At 50.5% G+C, this 21,266-nt stretch overlaps 1 protein-coding gene and 1 long non-coding RNA gene across 4 annotated transcripts in view; both read right to left on the minus strand.

Annotated features, from left to right (window-relative positions):
• Positions 1–21,266, minus strand: part of ATXN10 (ataxin 10) — a 170,235-nt gene that overhangs the window by 11,701 nt on the left and 137,268 nt on the right. For all 3 annotated transcript variants that reach the window (XM_058741012.1, XM_058741011.1, XM_058741010.1), the window contains one exon: positions 17,937–18,000. In XM_058741012.1, the coding sequence (XP_058596995.1) occupies positions 17,937–18,000 (64 nt within the window). The remainder of the gene's footprint in view (positions 1–17,936; positions 18,001–21,266) is intronic.
• On the minus strand, positions 363–9,151 carry LOC131518700 (uncharacterized). The gene is made up of 2 exons (XR_009265250.1): positions 6,308–9,151; positions 363–2,205 (listed from the first exon to the last, which is right to left on the minus strand). It is a non-coding gene; the product is annotated as an uncharacterized LOC131518700 (long non-coding RNA).

A 21,266-nucleotide genomic window follows, 5' to 3' on the forward strand; every position in this document is an offset into this window, starting at 1 on the left:
AGGGATGGTGTGTCTGCTGATACTCGAAGTAAGGTCCCTTTCTCTTCAAAGCAATCCCGAAGGACAGAATAAGCTTGCAGAGATTAGAGTGACTACCTCTGCAAAGCACCCCTGGAACTAGCTAACGGACAGTTCGAGGAGCGCCAGCGGCTTGGTCGGTTGCGTGTCTGACTCTTGGTTTCGGCTCAGGTCGTGACCTCACAGTTCGTGAGATCGAGCCCCACGTTGGGCTCTGTGCTGACACGGTGGAGCCTGTGCGGGATTCCCTCTCTCTCTCTTTCTCTCTCTCTCTCTCTGCCCCTCCCCTGCACACATGCACGCTCGGTCTCTCTCCCCAAATAAAGAAATAAACATCAAGAAAAAACAGTTCAAAATGAAATTAGTATTTGGAGTAGAAAAAGTGAGTAGTCTCATCTAAATCACAGAAGATGAGTGTCAGTCTAGCGCTAATGAAGTCCGAAGTTTACACAGCACAGCTAAGGGTCAGAAATACTTCTAAGAGAGCAAGGCTTCTGTTTCAATGACAAACAAACAGTGTGGGGGTTCTGGCAGATTTCAGACTAGACGAGACGCAGCAGGTGCCCCAGAGGGTGTGTTCACAAACCGCACGTGCCGGGGGCCTGAACACGTTACCACTGTCACTGGTCACCCGGGACGGTCCGCTCCACGGGTCACCGTGCTGGCTTGTCTCCCCCCACCCCCCCCGACCCCCCCAGCTCCCAGAAAGTTGGCGGTCAAGAGGGGTGGGCCCGCAGACGCGTCCGTTTCCCGCCCACACTCCTCCGCCCCGAAGCGAGCCCGTGAGCGGTGGTGTTTCTCATCCTGTGCTGTCGGCTTCCACTTCTCTCAGTAGCAGGGGAACTAAGGACAGAGCACAGACCCGGGAGCCCGCTCGTCCTGGTTACGGGAGGAGCTCGGCCGTGTCCATTTTAAAGGGAAGACCACTCGGCAGAAATTTATCACGTGCGACTGCCTTCCACGTTAACTGGAAATAAATACCACGGGCCCGCTGGGCTATTGATATGAAGGCCAAGCTGGTTGTGGTGGTGACGTTAAGTTCTAAGGTTCTTCCCTGACATATGTCTCTCTTACAACTTCTAAAGTACCGGCCGCCTCACTCTGGCGAGAAAAATCTCATTCCGTTATAGAAATCTAATACTCTAACGTGTTTTTCCTCCTCTCTGCAAACAATCTGCTCCTTGAGCATTATACTGGAATTAGCACGGGATTTACATCCAAAGATGCGAACGGCTGATCACACACACGGCTGTCTCAAGAAGTTAGCCATGATCTAGTCGCTCGTCAGCAAATGTGAAGACACCACGCTCCATGCTGGGAAAACAACAGTTCCCAGGATGGTCAGGTCCCCGCCCTTGTGGCTTCTACATTCTAGAGACTGACTCACCGGCCAAGGGCAGTGGGAGGCGGCCTCTCCGAGGAGGCACCACCACTCTCAGACCCACAGGCTACAAAGAAAGGGGTGTTGGGGCAGAGGGCTGCGGGCCGTGCACAAGCCCCAAGGCACGAAGAAAGGTCCGGGGTCACCTCTGTGTCGGGAGAGTGGAAAGCAACAAGGCTTTCCACGGGAAGGCCTCCCTTGCAGGGAATCGGGATACGGTGAACAGTCTGTGTTTTACTCCAGTACAATTAGAACCTGGGGCAAGAGCGAAGTAGAAAAATGAGGACTCTGTCTTGGGTAGCCTGTGGAGCGTGGTTTCGAGAGGAAAGTGTGGGAACGGGGGCCCAGGAGGGGTCCGCGCCGAGGCCAGAGGAAGGTCCTGGAAAAGGACAGACCTGGGCTCAAGTTCCAACGCGGCCACTTCATACGATGTGCAACTCGGGGCCAGTTGCCGCAACCGCAACAAGGTAGAGCTGGTCCAGGTCACGTGTGAGGACGGCGGGAGGGGACACCTGCCGTGTGTCTTGCCTGGCCCCCGGCACACCTGAGAGACAGCGTGGGGCCCCGGGCAGGCTGTGGAGCCCCCGACCCCTCTGTCAGGCTGGGACTTCACTACCCTTTGCCTTGGCTGCTTCATCCATTCGGGGGGGGGGGGGGGGGACCATGCCCCAGTGTGTCAAACGATCACAGGACCCACATGAAGCTCTTGGGCCCTGGAGTCAGAAAGTGCGGGTTCTAAACACCAGGCCTGCTGCTCAGGAGTGCGGAGCCGTGGCCAGTCACGACCGTTTCTGCCTCAACTTCTTCTTCTGTAAAATGGGACAATGACAGTATCTGCTTCACGGTGGTCATGAGATTTCAGTAAAATCCTAATGTTTGGTGTAAAAGAGGCTAGTTCTGTTAGAAACACAGACGGTTACAGGGGCGCCCGGGTGGCTCGGTCGGTTGAGCGTCCAACTTCGGCTCAGGTCACGATCCCTCGGTCTGTGGGTTCGAGCCCCACGTCGGGCTCTGCGCTGACAGCTCGGAGCCTGGAGCCTGCTTCGGATTCTGTGTCTCCCTCTCTCTCTGCCCCTACCCCCTCATGCTCTGTCTCTGAAAAATGAATAAACCTTAAAAAATATATATTAAAAAAAAAAAGCAGCAGCAGCAAGGCGGGAGGAGGAGGCCAGGGACCCTCACATCATTTTCTTGCTGAAAACCTGTTAGGATTTCCTGGTGTTTCCTACCCACGCTCCGAAGTGCTTTCAGAGAGAAGGACAGAAGTCGTTTCGATTCTGACATAACCCGGTTTCTCTCAAAAACTGGGAAAATGTGTTGAGTGGCTATAGGTTGTTCCGGTCCCGAACCGGGAAGTACAGATTGTGATCTGCATGGGGCCATGATTCTGTGAGCTTCCGTAAGAATGTAAAATTAGGCCGCTACCCGGACATGAAGACGAGAATCTGTTGTAAAAAATAAGGCCAGTCGCAGTCGCGTGAAAAATCCCAAGGGCAGGGTTGGGGCCCGGCTTCCGTCCACCCGTGAGGCTCTTTCACAGTTGCACTCAGTTAACCCCGAAGAGAAGACCTGTCCATCCCTCAGACGGCCTCTCCCGGCAGCTCGCAGGAACCAGCCGCCATGGCCGGGACGGCCGGGGCGGCCAGGGCTCAACCCGCGAAGCCTGCTTCACCTCTACCTGGGAGGGAGGTTCGGACCAGAGGACAGAAGAGCGTGGAAAAGGGGACATCTGGAAGTGAGCTTTCTTTTTCTATTTTCTGGATTTGCGCGAGCATCCAAGGTGAAGAAGGGGTGGCCACGAGGATAAGAAAGCCTGAGGATCTGGAGGCCTTCCTTCCCGACTGCGGCCCCCACGCCTCACTCCTGTGAGGCAGGCCCGGCATTTCCTCCAAGTTCCTCGGGGCCCACGTGGTTTGTCGGGAGAGACACCAGCAGGCTCGGGTCGCGTGCTGGTGGCTGGCGCGGCCCTCCTCCGTCCCACCCGCGGGTCCTCTTGTCGCGAAAGTGGCCTCCGCGCAGAGGCTCAGCCCACAGCTTCCTTCACGTGGTCAACAGGGACTCACCGAGGGGCCGCTGCCGGCCCTCCTTCCTCCAGAGACTCACTCACCCGGTAGGGTTTGTTTGTTTGTTTGTTTGTTTAAATCTGTTGGTTCTAGAAAGTGGTACAGAGAGTACAACACTTCCTGCCAGGAATGACGATCCCAAAACACGAAAGCCAGGGAGTCACCATCTCACGGTGCTGAACCGGCCGTGGGGCATCCATGCTCTGCCCAGACCCTTCTCCGTCACTGCTAAATCTGACAGAGGTCATTTTGGGCAAAAATCCTGACTTTAGGGTTCCCTGGACCACGTTCCCTCGATGCCAAACTTCTCTCAAGTGTTTTACAAAATACGCAGTCTGTGTAGCAATGGCATTTAAGTACAGCAACTGTAAAAAGTCCTTTAGTAACATCCTCAACACACCCCAAACTGCTCTTTTTACTAAAGGGAATGCAAAAAAAGAAAAACTGGCAAATACTTAACTTGGTAACAAAATACAAACATCCAGTTAAATGCTACACTACTTACTAAGCACAGACCATGCGCCAGGACTGCGTACGTTTCACGTGGGTGGTCAGTGGGGTCCAAACTCACCAGCTCTTTCGAAGGCAGACCTCACCCTCAGGGCCCGCTGTGCCCACCAAGTGCCCCAGGGCTCACGCGCGATCTGCCAGCGATGTCGCTTGGTAATGCCATTTGGGGACGCAAGGGAGGTGCATTACCGAGCACGAAGGGGATGTGCTGGTGGGACGCCTGCCTGGCTCAGGGGGCAGACCACACAGCTCTAATCTCGGGTGATGGGTTCGAGCCCCACATCGGGCAGAGAGATTACTTGAAAATAAACAAACAGAAGGATCTCCCGGTGACTGGTCGACTATGCTGAATATGCTTTCAAAGGGAATGCAGACTGCTCTGTGCAGAGACAGGCTTCTGAAACCCCCCAGGGGCTGTGTTTGGACACTGTCACGCATGTGAAGTTTAGGCTGTTTCGGACTTTTCTTTTCTCTCTCTCTTCCTTCCTTCCTTCCTCCCTCCCTCTCCCTTTCTTTTTAGAGAGGGAGAACACGCGTGTGAGTGGAGGAGAGGGAGAAAGAGGGAGAGAGAGGGAGAATCATAAGCAGGCTTCACGCTCAGCATGGAGCACGACGCGGGGCTCAATGTCACGACCCTGGGAACGTGACCTGAGCCCAAGTCAAGAGCTGAACGCTTAACTGACTGAGCCACCCAGGCGGCCCTGAGACATTTCTTTATGGTCAGATCTATACGGGAGATAGCACTTTTCTGAAACACAAAGTCAAGAATTAGCAAAGCTCTCTTTATGCTCTTCTCCATACTGTAGAGACGCTGGGGGACAGGTGCAGAATGACCACCGTGTAGACAGAACGTTACAGGAAGCGATTCTGAAAAGTGAGTATCTGGTCCGTGCAGACAATGCGACGCTCGGCGCTAAAAAAGAAATGAGAAGTCATGGAGCAGACTGGAATGCGGAGCACCAAGTGACAGGAGCCAGTCTGAGAAGGCCACCTACTGTGTGATCCCGGCATCTGCAGGGCACTCCAAACAAGGTATTAAGCACGGAGATCAGAAAAAGATCTGCGTTTGCAGGCAGAGGACAGAGGATTCCCCAGGCCTCCACGTGTTACAATGGGGGATGCACGTCCTTACGCACTTGTCCAAACTCACAGCGCACGTGACGCCAAGAGCGAATCCTCCTGGGAAGTGCGGACCATGGGTGACAATGACATGTCAGTGGGTGTTCACCACGTGCGGCAAACGTCCCACCCCGGTGGGGATGGAAACGCACAGGCAATCTCTGTAGTGTCTTCTCCACCTTGCTCGTCAGCCTGCCACTGCTCCAAGAAAAGCCCAGGAGAAAGAGAGTAACGTTAGGAATGAATCTTTCATGTAGTTTCAGAATTCAAAATACTTTCTCAGGCTGGCAAACTCACCACGACCATGGAAGACCAGTCGGGAGAAACTATTTCGGCCAGGATGTCTAATACATATCCCCAGAGACGTTCTTTCCCTAAAGTTATACTCATCAGTATGAGTATATATCCGTATATAATAGCACCTGTTATATTAATCAGCCACAAGTGTGCCGCAGGATCCTTCAGATTAAGAATAGGTGGCAACAGATCTTTGCATGACGTTTTGTTTCAGGTTTCAAACGCATTTTACGTGGTGTTACTTCGAACGTTAATAGGAACTATCAGGAAGTAAAATGGCGAAAATGCTGTGTCATCGCAAAGCCAGGTGGCTGAAGTGACAGGCCATCCAAGGAAGCGGCTTCCACGGCCACTCGCACACTACCTGCGGTGTGACGGCAGCCCTGCCCTGGTCCCTGTGCAGGCTGAGTGCGTGCCAAGGGGGAGGTGGCAGACCACACGGCCCACCCCGGGCTTCTCACCACGGGAAAGGGCAGACTCCCATCTCCTAGCTTAGGTGAGAATAAACCCCAAGCATTCTTGCTTTTTTTTTTTTTTTTAATCTTTATTTATTTTTGAGAGACAGAGAGAGAGAGAGCGAGCGAGCGAGCTCGAGAGGGGAAGGGCCAGAGGGAGAGGGAGACACAGGATCCGAGGCAGGCTCCAGGCTCCGAGCTGTCGGCATAGAGCCGGACGCGGGGCTCGAACTCACAGACAGTGAGATCGTGACCTGAGCTGAAGTCAGAGGCTTAACGACGGAGTCCCCCAGGCGACCCCAGGCAATCTTGCTCTTTGTGAGTCAACAAGGTACAGCCAACCCTGGTGCATCCTGACCTCTGAGATGGGAACGGCTGAGCAAACCAGGCTCAGCGAGACACAGCCTGAGGACAGGCGTGGGCGGCGCGTGCCCCCCCCCCCCCCCCCCCCGGCGTGTTCTCACCTCTGTCACCTCTGGGCGCCCTCGGGGAGAACCACTTTCTGTGCCTCACCCTGCGGGACGCAGAATCTGTGCGCTGACGATGCTCGTCATTTGTAGCCTCTATTTCAGAGACGCGGGAAAACTGCGAAGCAGGGGCCACCCGAAGGAGCGCAACTCCAAGTGTGTGCGTCTCACTTAAAAATGGTCTGCTTGCCACAACACCTGAACCAGGAAGCGGTCCACTTTTGTGAAAGCCTCATTCTTTACAGGACGCGGACTCCTCCGGCCATCGGCTTCAGGCCCTGGGGAACTGGTTGCTAGGATACCATAAAAGCCACACAAACAGGGCTTCTTTCCCCTTTCACTGTGAATGGTGCCATTTAGATGCATCCGTGTGTGTGTGTGTGTGTGTGTGTGTGTGTGTCGGGGGGCTGGTGGCAGCGTGTCACACTCTTAGCAGCCTGGGAGCGGCACCCGCACATTGTCCGGTCCTCAGCCCGTGCTTGGCTCACGTCACACGGGGCCCCGGGGAGGCCTCCCCTGACCTGCAAAGCTGTGTGTGTACAAACTTGTTTGCTCTGGTCGGGGAGAAATGTTGGGTCTGTACATCTTCAAACGCACTAGGTGAGAGGCAAGACAATCAGCGAGGGGCTTTACAAAACCAAATTAAATCACTGGCCAGCTAAACCAAAAGTTTATCTTTTTCAACTAAAACAGCATTAAAGGAACAGAACAAATAATCACTGTTTATCAGCTATTTCATGCTGGGGACTCAGAAATACAGAAGTAAATGAAAAATAAATGGCTCTTTCCCTCCAGAAAGAGGAGGGACAGCTTTCCCTCAGAACGACTTCCTAGCCGTTCACTGCACTTGATCGTCCGGGTGGGCAGTGTAGGCAGAAAGGCACCGTTCTGTGAACACGGCACCAGCACTCCTTCGGCGTGGAAGCGCACGGACCCCACCAACTCTAGCCCCTTGTGCCCTCCCGAAGTATTTCAGACACTTCTCTGAACGGCCCCCCTCTGGCTGCTGCGTGGCAGGTCCAGTCACAAGCCTGGACTCCCCGGTAAGTACAGAGCTGGGGCGCCTGGGTGGCTCAGTCGGTTGAGCGTCGGACTCTTGACTTCGCTCAGGTCACGACGCCAGGGTCGTGAGACTGAGCCTCACCTCGGGCTCCGCGCGGAGCACGGAGCCTGCTTAAGAGTCCCTCTCTGCCCCTCCCCCTCTAAAATGAAGATAAAATAATAAATAAGGAGGACAGAATGGAATATATTTCCATCATTTCCCAGGATGTGGCACTTAGAGTCCAGAGTCTCCAAAATGCACATAAGAACGGTAAGGACTCCACGCAGTCCTGCTGGAGACAGGCTTGGGCAGCACGGTTCGTGCGTGTGCGTGCGTGTGCGCACAGATATGCAGGTACGGACATACAGTTTAGAAGCCTTCCCTCAAGTAATAGCCGTTCAAGACACCACATAAAACTCTGTGCTTTGGAACACACTTTGGTAACGCTCCCTTGGATCCGTGGGGTCCAGTGTGGAGCGTGTCCCGAGGTGTAAACGCACGGGGACACAGATACCACCCAGGGTAAGCTGTCCTCAAGGGAAGAGGTTACATATGCGGGTACGTCCGTGCGGTGTGCTCACGGGGACGCGGAGCACAACTGACCCATAAAGACGTGCTGGTGCGCTCTGCTTGGTGCCGGGGGTCACGGAAGGATCCCAGAGAGGAAGACACCCAGGTCTAGAGTTCCAGAGGAGGAGGGAGGGGAAACGGGAAGGGGGGGTCCATCTCCAGGCTCAGGGGTGCATCTTGATCATCCACGGTTGCAACAGAGCGCTGAGCGGGTACCACGTGCTACACGCTCGGCAAGATCAGTCCAACACTTGTACCCAACACAGCGGATTACCCATGTGTCCCGGGGAAAGTACGCCTGAAAGGAACGCCGTGACGGAACGAAGCGAGCACGCACGGGCAAGTCTAGACCCCTGAATTCGGACGAAGCACGGGCCTTACAGTCAGACACACCTGGGCCTGCACCCTGGCCCTGCCCCTCCCGCGCTGGGCGAATCTGGAGCGGCTGGAGTCAAGGAACCAGCTGCCTGAGCTTTAGCGTTCTCTGTGGGAAATGGAAATAAACGTTCCCAATGAAGCGGGTGGTGTTAGCCCCAGTGAAGGGGCCAGAACAGGACGTGGCACGCGGGAAGAACCCAAAAGGTGATTTAAAAAACTTGTGTGTGGCGCAACAGAACACACACATCCGAGGGCACGTCTTGAGGGGTTTCCTCACGTGGATGTGTCCCCGTGACTCCACCTACACCGAGATTAAGGACACGCCCGCACCCCATCCCGGAGGGCCCCCGCGTGCCCCTTCCCTAGTAATTAATACCCACCCTCCCACATACACACATGGTAGGAACAGGCCACCGTTCATTTATCCCTTCTACCACGGATGAGTCCCGGGATGCTCCCACCTTGGGGTTATTATCAATGGCTCTGCTGTGAAGGCTCTTGCACGCCTGGAAGACACACGCGTGCACTCCCCTCGGGGGAAGGTACCGGGAAGGGCACCGCTGGCTCGCAGGCCGGGTGTGTGCGTTGTGTTAGGAGACGCGGCCAGAACGTTTGCAAAGGGGTTACTCCAATCTACATCTTCCCCAGCAAGGTTTGGAGGTTCAGGTTGCTGCTCCACACCCTTGCCATCACTTCATACTGTCGGCCCTCGCCATTAGCCATTCCGGTGGGTTTCTCACTGTGGGTTAATTGTGCATTTCCCTGACTGATGACATTGAGCTCTTTCCCCAGGTGTGCTGGCCATTTGGATTTCTTCTTTTCTGAAATGCCATGAGTCTCCTGTTCGTTTTTTTTTTTTTTTTTTTTTTCAACGTTTTTTATTTATTTTTGGGACAGAGAGAGACAGAACATGAACGGGGGAGGGGCAGAGAGAGAGGGAGACACAGAATCGGAAACAGGCTCCAGGCTCCGAGCCATCAGCCCAGAGCCTGACGCGGGGCTCGAACTCACGGACCGCGAGATCGTGACCTGGCTGAAGTCGGACGCTTAACTGACTGCGCCACCCAGGCGCCCCTCGTTTTGTTTTTAAATATATACATTTTAAAGTTTATTTTGAGAGAGAGAGAGAGAGAGAGAGAGAGAGAGAGAGAGCGCGCGCGAGAGCGAGAGAGCACAACTGGGGGATTGGCAGAGAGAGAGAGACAGAGAATCCCACACAGGCTCCACACTGTCAGCACAGAGCCCGATGCAGGGCTTGAACCCATAAACCATGAGATCATCCATCACGATCCTGTGAGGATAGGAGTAGGGCCTGTTTTATAAGCAAAGAAGCTTAAGGCCAAAGAAAGTAAATGCAGTGCTTACAAACTAGGAGGGGTGGGGTGCGGGTGTTGGACCCAGCGGCTGCCACTCTTGCCCCGGGCCACACCTCTTGGACACGGGTCAGGTCACAGGGGAAAACACAGTTTGTTTAATATTTCTGTAAACTACTTGCTACATTTCTGTACGCAAGGAAACTTACAAATGAGGTGTTTCAGTGTTAGAGAGAGAGAAAGAGAGAGGGAGAGAAAGAGAAAGGAAGGGAAAAAAGAGAGAAAAGAACAGAAAAAAACTCCTGTTTGGATTCTCTATGCCTGTCCCCTCCCCCTCCAATAAAAACAAAACAAAACAAAACAGCCCACATCAAGGACAGCTGATGAAAACACAGATCAAAAAAGAATAAAAGGAAAACATTTCAAATAAAGCTCAGTGGTTTCTATTTGGAAGCAACAACAACAAAAAAATCCCACTTGCCACAATAAACTGACAAACAAGGAACTGACCCTGTGGTGGTGGGGCTGGAATTTTCCGATGGCCTCAGCTACCGTGTCATTACTGTGGGTGACCCACAAGCGAGCGGGCGAGTGAACAGCTGGGGCCTGGCTGGGCTCGTGCCCCTGGAGCAGCTGTGGAGGGTAGGTCTTCCCAGTGAAGTGCCCCTTTGACATGCTGCCCTCTCCCTGAGACTGGAAATCCCCGCTGGTTTCTAGAATCTACCTCCAAGAAATGGAGCCTCGGGCCTCGTTCCTAGCCTGGGGGCAGGGGCGGCGGCCCTCGGCGGCTCTGATAGGAGAGCCAGCCTGAAGTTCCTAATCCCCAAGGGTGGCCAAGAAAGTGGCAGTCTCGCAGGGTCCCCCGCACTGATCTCCTTTGGGGACCGAGGACTGCTCCCCACGGCGTCACGAGGCCTCAGCCCCCATCCCACAGAGCATGGTTAAGTACATGTGCACGGCAGCTGACCCTGAGTGATCAGAGAATGGAGAGATTGTTATCAGCACGATTCCTCGTCTAAACATACCCAAAATATCTACTGATTTTTAACACAAAAAACTGAAATTAAAGTTCTGTAAAAACTTGGCTGGTGTTAATTAGAAGAGGGGGTTAAACGAATCAAATCTGAAACACCGTCACTGCTGAGCAGACTTTACTTAATTCACGAAGAATCACAGAACCCACAGGAGCAATTTTTCGTGTGCTGCCAACCGCCCCTGTTCCCACCAAATACACACACACACACGCCTCTCGCCAGGCTGCTATTTGTTCAGTGTTGTACCCACACGTCTGCGTGTCTAAGAAGTGTTTACTGGACATTTACTAGGTGCCAGACAGTGGCAGATTGTACCGGGGTGAACAACAGAAAAAAAAGGTCCCCGTCCTCACAGCACTCGGCCCAGAGGGCAACTGAGACGTAAACGCACAAGTATTTGGTGGCACACTGCGATGAGCAGACACGGCAGGTTACAGGAGGGGTGACCGGACCCGGCCGGGCTCCAGCGACCTCTGGCTGAGGAAGAGACCGCGGGAGCCGAGCACCCAGCACGCGGAAGGCTGGCCCCGGGCAGAGCAGTTCAGGTGAGAGGTCGGTGCAGGTGACTACCTGCGGTGACCATGAGGCGCACGTGAGCCACAGTAAGAAAGCGTGTGGGGGGAGTGCCGCGGCGGGGAGAACAGCTCCGGACAAAAGTGCAAGAGGAGGCAGCGGCGAGATCAGACGGGGCCCCTGAGGCTGTGCTGGGGACTCCGGGTTGTTCCGAGCACGGTGGGCAGTCTTGGGGGTTCTGTCAACGGAGAGTGTTTGGGACAGACGGTGTGGGGGCAGGGAGAGTCCAGAGGCAGAGAGGAAGGATCCTATGTTGTTTTGTGAGGTCTCACGGAATGGCTGGGGAGTCCGTGTTTCCCGGACACCCCGAGGGAAGGAGGGGAACAGGAGTCAGGAAGCCACCGCTGACCCAGGCCGGGGTGAGGAGAGAGTGAACGGGACGGTGCCACTGGAAAAGCAGGAAGTGGACGGTCTTGGGACGTGCTCCAGAGAGAGAATCGGGAAGACGCGGTGACACGTTAGTGGCAGGAGACCGAAAAAGAATCGGCATGGCAAGGGGCTCCCGGATCTCTGGCCTGAAACCATTCCCCCAATTACCGAGGAAGGGGGGGCGGTTACGGAGCTATTAACAGTTCAACTGTGGACGTGCTGGGTTTGGAATACCGGGAAGACCTACCAGCAGATGAGAGCTCTGTCTACAGACTGAGTCTGGGAGCCACGGGCGAACAGGTATTTGAAACCCTGAGAATACCCAGAATGCAACCCTGTCTCCCCATCTCCACGGTGACCGGACGGACTGGCCCAAGCCACCATCCCCTCTTGCCTGGAAGACCGGCCGCCACAGCCTCCCTACAGGATTCGCTGTCATTCCGTGGGCCCGGAGAGTGTCTGGCATGTGAAGAACGTTCACTAAACACGGAATGAATAAAGGAAGAAACGGGTGGGACTCCTTAGGGAGAAGAGGCAGGGTGAGGCGACCACCCCCGGGTTCTGGAATGTCCAGCAGGGCTCCAGCAGGGCTCCAGCAGGGCTCCAACGGGCAAACACTGCATGGAAGAGGAAGCAACAAAGGAGCCAGAGAAGAAGGATCCAGAAAGACCTGAGGAAAACCCGCAGAAGGTACTATCGTGAGGGCCAAGAAAGAGGCAGTATGTTACAGGCGAGGGATTAATTCTGCTGAACTGAGTTTTAAAATGCTAAGAACAACAGAGCACCACTGGTTCTGGCACACGGTAATGGCTGGCGACAGTAAGCAAATGATGAGGCTTAGGAGCCCACTCACCGACCTACACCCCTTTTGAAGAGCCACTGGATTTCTTAAAATAAAGACACAAACTCTCAAGCGCAAAAAGAATGTTAGATGCTAAAAAGCAGACGGAAAAGAAGTAACAGGGCGCTGGCTTACGGCTGGGTAAGGGGCTCTAGCACCTACCTCAGCAAACCCAAGAAAGCTGGTCCTGAACGGCAGGGAAACACTACGCCCTGCAGAATCCCTCACAGCTCAGATGCTGGTGACCATATGGATCTCTTCAGAAGGTAAAGGTGAAAATTAAAATAGAAGGCCTGTTTGCACATTTAACACGTACGTGTACCCCTAGACCCCCTTTCTCTATCTCAACACAAGACTGGAAGATTCATCAGCTCAACACCAAGGATAAGACAGAGACGCTCTGGCACGGAGGGCACCAGATAGGGTGGAGGGCGCAGACACCACGCGGGAGATGGTGGGATTAGGTGACCGTACATACGCATTAAAATTAAAATGTAGAGATCCTGCGGCTTTCCCAATAAAATGGTGGCGTCAGGCATACGTTTTCAAACAAACTCAACTAGTTCCCCACCAATGGCCCCACTTTAAAGGAAATTCTAAAAAGACCTCAGGCAGAAGGAAGACGATCCCAGCTGGACAAACAAGAGATATAAGGAGTGAAGGGCAGGCAAAGTAGTAAATATGTGGATAGATCTAAGTGAACACTGACATTAGGGGTTTGAAAACAGAATTAAAGTGTATAACAACAACAGCAGCATGTAAGTTGGGGGTGCCAAAATGGTCCTGTATAATCCGGGAAGGGGGTTAGGGGTGCCTGTTGTAATTTTCCCAGGAAACTATTAACAGAATAGAAAAAAAGAACAGAGAGCATTTAAATGAGAAAACGATAAAAACTGAATTATACAAAATAATCCAAAAGCAAGCAAGAAAGAAAAAGAAAATAAAATAGGAAGGACAGAGAGGCTTCAATACAAATAGGTCAGCATTTACATTATATTAAATATAAATGGGCTAAATGCAGCAGCTGAAAGACAGAGACTGTCAAACTAGATTAAGGGGAAAAAAAAACAACTACATGGTGTTCACAAGAAGCACCTCTGATACAGACAAGTTGAAAATAAAAGAGTTGAAAATGTTATACCATGTAAATAGCAACCAAAAGCAAGTTAGAGGAGCTATATTAATATCAGGTAACAAATAATTTTAGAGATAAAGGGGTTCAATTTATACTGACAACAGGAACATTTCTCAAGGCCTGTCATACACCTTTATCTAATAACACTGCCTCAAAACATACAAAGGAAAAATTTATGTAACTAAGTGAAGAAATAAGACAAATCTATAATCACAGAAGGGTATTTTAAGACTCTCTGTAACTGCTAAACCAAAGGAGACAAAAGTATCAGTAAAAATATAAAATTTTCACAAACTTCACCTAATACACATGGATAAAATGCTGCTTCCCACTACTGCAGAATAAATGTTCTTTTCAAGCACACATAGAACAGCTGCAAAAAAGTACCATATACTGGGTCATAAAGGCAGTCTCAATAAATTTCACAGGACAGAAAAGTATGTGCTCGTTGATCACAACACATTTATGCTAGAAATCAAGCTCCAAAAGAGAACTAGAAATTTTCAATTTGTTTGGAAATTAAGAAATGCATTTCTAAATAATCCAGGGGTCAAAAAAGAAACCATGACAGAACTTAGGAAACACTTTAAATGTATGGTAACAAAAATAACATACACCCAAATCCATGCAATGGAGCTATAAAAATACATAGAAAAGGATAAAAGCTTAAAATTAAGAATCCTAAATAAATGGACAGATATGCCATACTCATGGACTGGAAGATCCATCCAGTATTGTTTAGATGTCAATTCTCACCAAATGGACTTTAGTCAATGCAACTTCAATGAAGAACTCAATGTGCGGATTTAAATTTTTGTTGGTTAAATTGGTTTGTTTGTTTGTTTGTTTGTTTTGGTTGATTTCATGTGTGTATGTACATGTAGGTGTACATAAACATGTAACCACATGTGTACAATTTGACAAGCTGGTTCTTGTACGTAAACTTTTATGTAAAATACAAGTGACCAAAAAATAGCCATAACACTTTTTAAAAAGAAGAGACCAGTTGAAGATTTGACTCAACTAATATCAAGACATGTTAGAAAGCGACACTTAAAGAGTAAGGACAACAAAGAGATCAATGGAAAAGAAAACAGAGTCCAAATACAGACCCACACATATTTGGATACTCGTGATAAAGAGGGCACTACAGCTAACAACGCATGTTCTTTTCAGGAACTTGGGCTCGGACAATTGTGTGTCCATATGGAAAAATATAGAAATAGACCCCTAACTCACACTATACACAAAAATCAACTCTAAGGGAATTACAGACCTAAACAGAGAAGGTAAAACTATCAAGTGTTCAGAAGATAACACAGATTATCATCCTGACCTCAGGGTTGGAAAATATTTCTTTAACAAGATACACACCAAAGAACTAACCATAAAGGGAAAGTGATAAATTTGATTAACTGTTAATACCTCCTGTTAATTAAAATAAACTATAAAGAGAATGACAAGATAAGTCACACAATGGGAGCAAGAAAACATTAGTAACCATGTAGTTGACTAAAAACTTCTGTTTAGAACATAAAAAGATCTATTACAAATAAATTATAAAGGAAAAACCCAATGAAAAAATAGTCAAAGGGTTTGCTCAAGCATGTTTTATGTCCACTGACACACATGTGCGCGCGCGTGCGCGCACACACACACACACGAAATCCAAATGGCAAACATGTTAGAGGATGCTCAGCCTTGTTAGTCATGCAGGCAACAGTAAACGAGATCTGTAGTCTTAACTACAGTGACATGAGAAGAGCGAGGAGTGAAGGTGGTTTATAAGAGAATAAATCTTCATGTCGTAATAGATTCATCAGAACCCAATATACACATCAAGAAGCAGCAACAGAGCAGGTTACTTAGGTGTACAAAGCAGCTAGTAAAACAAAGGGCGAAGAGTGAGTTTAAAGTGTGGCCAGTGGAGTAAGAGGCCTCACTCAGTACCTTTTGGCACTAAAAAAAAAAAAAAAAAAAGATGTATTGTTTTGATGAACAGAAAGTAGGAGAAAGGAAAACACCTAAAATGGGTGGGGAAGAGTAATTGGGAGGTAAGGAGGCGAAGTCAGGGAAATTAGAGAATTCTCTGGGAACACCTACTTCTGAGTCAGAGCAGAGGAGCAGCACAGAAGGGCACTGGTGTGGTTTTATTCCATAATCCGTATCGTGTCCTTTTTGTGCTGGCTACCAGGAACGCCAGGTTCAAGTGTATGGCTCCCGTCTAAAACGTGATCCCCTAGGCTCTAATGCCTCTTCGTTTCTGACCATTCAACAACCATCAATTTCCCTTCTGCCCTGATATCTTAGTACGTAGTATCTCCTATCTTACGCATATTTTATAGGCCTTTGCAATCTGGCCGGCTTTGATAAATAAAACTCCAAAGAAGGAATGAATATGCGTCATACTAAACTACGTGGGATTTTAACTTATCTTGACAATTTAAAGAATATTCTGGGATCTTGCACTTCTTCATTAATTATCATTGTAAAGACACCAGTTATCTATACAGATTATCCACATACATTTTTTTCAATTTCGAATGCTGAATAATTTCTCTGCCACATGAACAGGTTATTGCGGTTTCCCTACATGAGTTCTGTCCCCGCCCCGTGACTCCTAAGGAGGAAGCACAGCAAAATGGCTAGGGATCGGGCACACACCAAGCCTGCACTCTGGGTCTGGCCCGCAGGACGAGGCTCTGAGACTCCCTTGCCGTGTTTCCTCATCCACAACACGGGGGTGGCGACGACGACAGCGTGTGCTCCGTGGCGCTGCCGGGATTAAATAAGGTAACGGGCATAAGCGCACAGCGAGGAGTCAGTGAGTGTTTCTGGAAGGAAGGAGTGAGTGAACGGAGGAGCCGCCCAGGAGGCTGCCAGAGACACCCTGTAAGCATGGAACCGCAGGCGGGCCGTCTGCAGAGCCACGACGCGCTGTGCGCAAGGGCCGGGCCGTCCCCTGCTCTCGGTCAGAGCCGAGACCAGTGATAGAACGTCTTCTTCACCAGGAGGTCGGTTTAGGGAGCAGAACGCTGTGGGTGAATGTCTTGTTTCATGATACATCCTCTTTGTCCTCAGGAAACGCACCACCTGTCCCTGCACCTGAGTGACCTTTCACTGCCTTCCTGTGACCCCCAGCTCTCTTTCCTCCCTTCTTTTTTGGGGCTAAAAGACTTCCAGACTGTGGGGGGCAGAGCCTGTAGTGGCTGATTATAATGCGATGCAGCGAACCAACTTTGTTTTGCCTCAAGGACGAGTCTTCCGAGGCTTCTGTCTTTTCCTGACTCAGCTTATAAACTGTTGTGCTCTTTAAAATCGGAGATTTTCTTCTGTTGCTAATCAGACAAATGACAGTGTCGTCAGCACCGGGATGAGCAGTCCTCCCTCCACCTACTTTCAATACACGATTTTTATCAACTCCTTTTGTCTTCTTGACAGAAGCCACAGTGAGGGGTGCTGTTCCCACGCCCCCCCCGACCCCCATCCCGAGCCCCAGGCCGGGCTCCTCACTGTCCCTCAGAGGGTTACGCTCTCAACGTCCTTCCTCGCCAGCCCCGCCCCCAGCAGGCGCCCAGGGCACAAGGGCACGCAGCGGCCAGGGAGAGGGACTGGACGGAGTCCGGCTCTCGCCAGGGAAGTCTCGAACTTACACGGAAATACCGCTCAAACCTCACCGGGCTCAACCTGGTTTCCGGATGTGGTTTCCTCACGGTATCAGAGCAGCTTCCTAGCGTCACTCCTTGGTGAAGTGGATGAAGTAATGGGGTTCCCCGAAGAACCCTACAAGCAGGGTGGTCAACCAAGGGCAAGAACCGCCCCCCCCCCGCCCCCACTTCGGTAACAGAGGGTCACAGGCCAGAACACGTCAAAGACAGGTAGGTGGTGCCACGAAAGTGTTTCTCCCTATTCCTGGGGCCGCAGGGCGCCCCTCGAGCTTCTCTGGCACGAAACCGTTGCTAAAATGGTTCCTCTCAAAGGACTGGATACTTAGAATCTCTAAAGCAAAAGTTAAAAAAAAAGCACGATTCTTCACATTTACTCCGAGGAACACACACTTTGGAAAAGTGACGTCGGCGGCAGGAGGCACACAGGGACCCTGGGTGGGCGGTCTGCCCCCCCAGAGTTTAAAGCATTCGTGAGTACAGGGCTGCTTTAGAAGGTCCCACTCACCTTGAACACCAGCTCACTGCACTGCACCGATGGCAGGAGGGCTGGTCCGGCGTCCCGACTCTGAGAAAGTGGCTTAGTTCTTAGGAACAAGCACCCAAGAAAGCCAGCCGGCCACAGGGCCAGGGAACACAGGGAAAGGGAGTCACACGGAGGGCCCTGACTGTGAACGGATGCTCACGGGTTCACGTGCAAGGATACAGGGGTTGCTGTCATCGATGCTGCAGCTGTCCAGGATCAAGGGGATGCCATCCAGCTCATTCACCTGCGGAGAAAGGAAAAGGCACATTTATACACCGAAAAAGGCCTGGGTCAGGGTGAGAGATCATAGACGGTCTGTCTCTCCTGCTGGTCTCCTCACTCACTGCGGTAACGTAACAGCATACTGCTGTATTTGAAGCCTGCCACCCCAGCCACGGCGGACGACGAAACTCGACCTCCCCAACATCGAGGCAGGCAGACACAGCAGGTGTAGACGTTAGTGACCTGCCCGCCCTAATGGAGTCAGATGATGAGACGTTAGTTAACAGAAGACCCTCCTCCTGTCTCTGCTACAGCCCAGCCTCCTGCACCCGCCACCACCCTGACCTCCGACCACCCAGCCCAACACCTATCCCCACCACCTCTGGCCTTGTGGGGCGGGGCGCTCGCGGTCTTCCTGATCCTGGTGAAAGCTGAACTACGCTGTACGTACATTGTGTCCTCTTCACACAGACTGTGGAGTTATCACATCACTCCTGCTTTTATGACACAGTGTTACTTCGGGTTTATGTGTTATTTGGTAGGATTTGGTAGGGTATTTGGGGGGACGGAGAACGCTCAAAACATTTTCCATTTAATTAAGGGCAATCGTTTCTTTGCTTTCTGCCGTTTCGGCTGACGGCGCTTCATGGGCACAAGCGACTTCTGGAGAGCAGGGGAAACCGGTATCTCAAACACGTACTCCGACCCAGAAATCTTTAAAAGTAGACATGAACAGAAAGGGATACACTATTTTTCTTTTCACCCTTCCTTAAAAATGCGGGGGCAATTGGACAGCCATATAAAAAAGGATAAAATGGATCTCTCCCCAGCAATGTTCGCCAGGGTGAACAACGAACGAATCTGAGTTTATCACAGTTTAACAGTACTAGTAAGTGGACAGTTTTTCTACACGAAGAGTAGGAAAAGCTTTCCAAACTATGACTTAAAATCCAGAAGCAACTGGGAAAAGAGGTTTTTAAAATTTGCCTGCAGTTTTTTAAAAAGCAAATTACGGGAAAGCGCCTGGGTGGCTCGGCCAGTTGAACGTCCGCTTCTTAATTTCGGCTCACATCATGGTCTCGTGGTTCGTGGGTTCAAGTCCTGTATTGGGCTCTACACTGTGAGGAGCCTGCTTGGGATTCTCTCTCTCTGCTCCTCCCCTGCTCACGCTCTCCCTCTCTCTCTCAAATAAGTAAACATTAAAAAAAGAAAAGGCAAATAAAAGCTAGGAAAGTTATTTCTAAAATATTACAGGCAAAAGGTTAATCTTTTAATATACAAAGAACTCGTAAAAACTGAGAAAAGATCAGCAATCCAATAGAAAAAGAATGGATCAAATGCATGAACAGAAACGGCACAGAAACAAAGAAATGCAGCTGGAGCAGAGACATCAGAAGACGTTCAACCTTGCAAACTGTTACCACGCGGAGACACCACCTCTCGCCCGTCAGAGCGGCAAGCGAGCGAGTCTGACAACCCACGCAGGCGACGGGGAAACAGGCGTCCTCGCACACTGCTGGAGCGAGCGCTAGATGGCACAACGCCCGTGGACGGGCTGCACCGGGTGAAGCACCTACTCACTGATCCAGCCCTCCCAGTCCTAGGGCAGCACCTCCGACTGCACTGCCCCACGGAGGCATTGCCTGCACAAGGTTACTCACTGCAGCACAGTTTTAGGAGATACAATTCACACACGATAACGCGCACCTTTTAAAGGATAGAGTTCAGTGGATTTCTTTTTTTTCAAATTTTAGACAGAGAGAGAAGGGGAGAGTGGCGTAGGGAGAGAGAGAGAGTCTCAAGCACGAGCGTGGAGCCTGACACGGTGTCTGATGCCACAACCCTGGGATCAGGACCTGAGCCGAAATCAAGAGTTGGACGCTCGACCGACAGAGCCACCCAGTGGATTTTAGTTTTATTCACAAAGTTGTACAACCATCACCTCTATCCAATTTTAGAACATTTTTATTATCCCAGGGAAGAAACTCCATACCCATCAGTCACTCCTCATGTCTCCTCCGTCCAGCCCTTAGCAATCTCTGATCTACTTTCTGTCAACCGATTTGCCTATTCTGGACATAGCGTACAAATGGAATCTTTCAACGCGTGGCCTTTTCTTTCATTTAGCATGATGCTTTCAAGGTTCATCCAGCACCACGTTCCTTTTTGTGGTTAAATAATATTCCACTGTCTGGAGAGACCATGTTTTATTTATCTGTTCATCTGTAGATGGGCATCTGAGTCATTACGGTTTTGGTTACTGTGACCGTGCTGTGAGTATCTGTGTACATGTTTTCGAGGGGACATTTATGTTCAGTTCTCCTGGCTGTGTACCCCGAGAGAGGAACTGCTTGGTCCTGGTAACATCTGGAGGAACTGCTGGGGTGCTTTTCAGAGTGCTGTGCCGTTTTCTAGTCCACCAGCAACGTATGAGGGTTCCAACTGCTCTCCGTTCTTACTGGTGCTTGTCGGTGTCTGTCTTTTATTTTAACCATCCTGTGGGTGTGAAGTGACGTGTCACTGCGGTTTTGATTCGCATTTCTCTGACAATTAGGGATGTTGCATGCAGTGCAACTTATGAAAACAAAGATCCTGGAAGCAACTCAGGTGTTCTCTGATACGGGCCGGCTGAACGAACGACAGCACAGACGCAAAACACGTCCGTGTAGCTGTGAAAATGAGTGAAGAAGGCCCAATTCGCTACCTGGAGGGATCACCAGGATACAGCGGTCAGTGAAAAAAGCAAGCCGCAGACAGGCTTATACGTGAACCTTCCGTGTAATAAAGGAGGAGAAATATACAAACTTTCTTAGAGTTCCCAAAAGACACAAGAAAGGGTTAAATAAAAAACTAATAATGGCTGTCCACAGGGCATGAGGAGAGAGGGAGACAGCAGCAGCAGGAAAGGGAGGCAGGTGTCTGTGAATGCACCTGGTCATACAAGTATGACTTTGGAATCCTATACATATTTTATATAATCCTCTACAATTAAATTTATAACGGATGTTAACTACACTTACTGTGTTGATAACTTCACAACACACAAATACTGAGTCATGTTATGTTCTATGAGCACAGTACGTTACGTCAATTACATCTTAGCAGAAAAATTAAATTTACAACATTATAAAAATAGAAAACAGAAACACATTAATCCGATGGCATGTAAAACAAAGAAAAATTACCACAAAATTAAAACAGTATTTGACTTTACACCCCTAGCGAGACGTATCCGAAGCTCAGAGAGAACTGCACAGAGATCTTAGAACGGCATTCAGCTGTCTCTGC

The sequence above is a fragment of the Neofelis nebulosa genome, chromosome 8 (assembly GCF_028018385.1).
Source record: "Neofelis nebulosa isolate mNeoNeb1 chromosome 8, mNeoNeb1.pri, whole genome shotgun sequence".
NCBI lineage: Eukaryota > Metazoa > Chordata > Mammalia > Carnivora > Felidae > Neofelis > Neofelis nebulosa.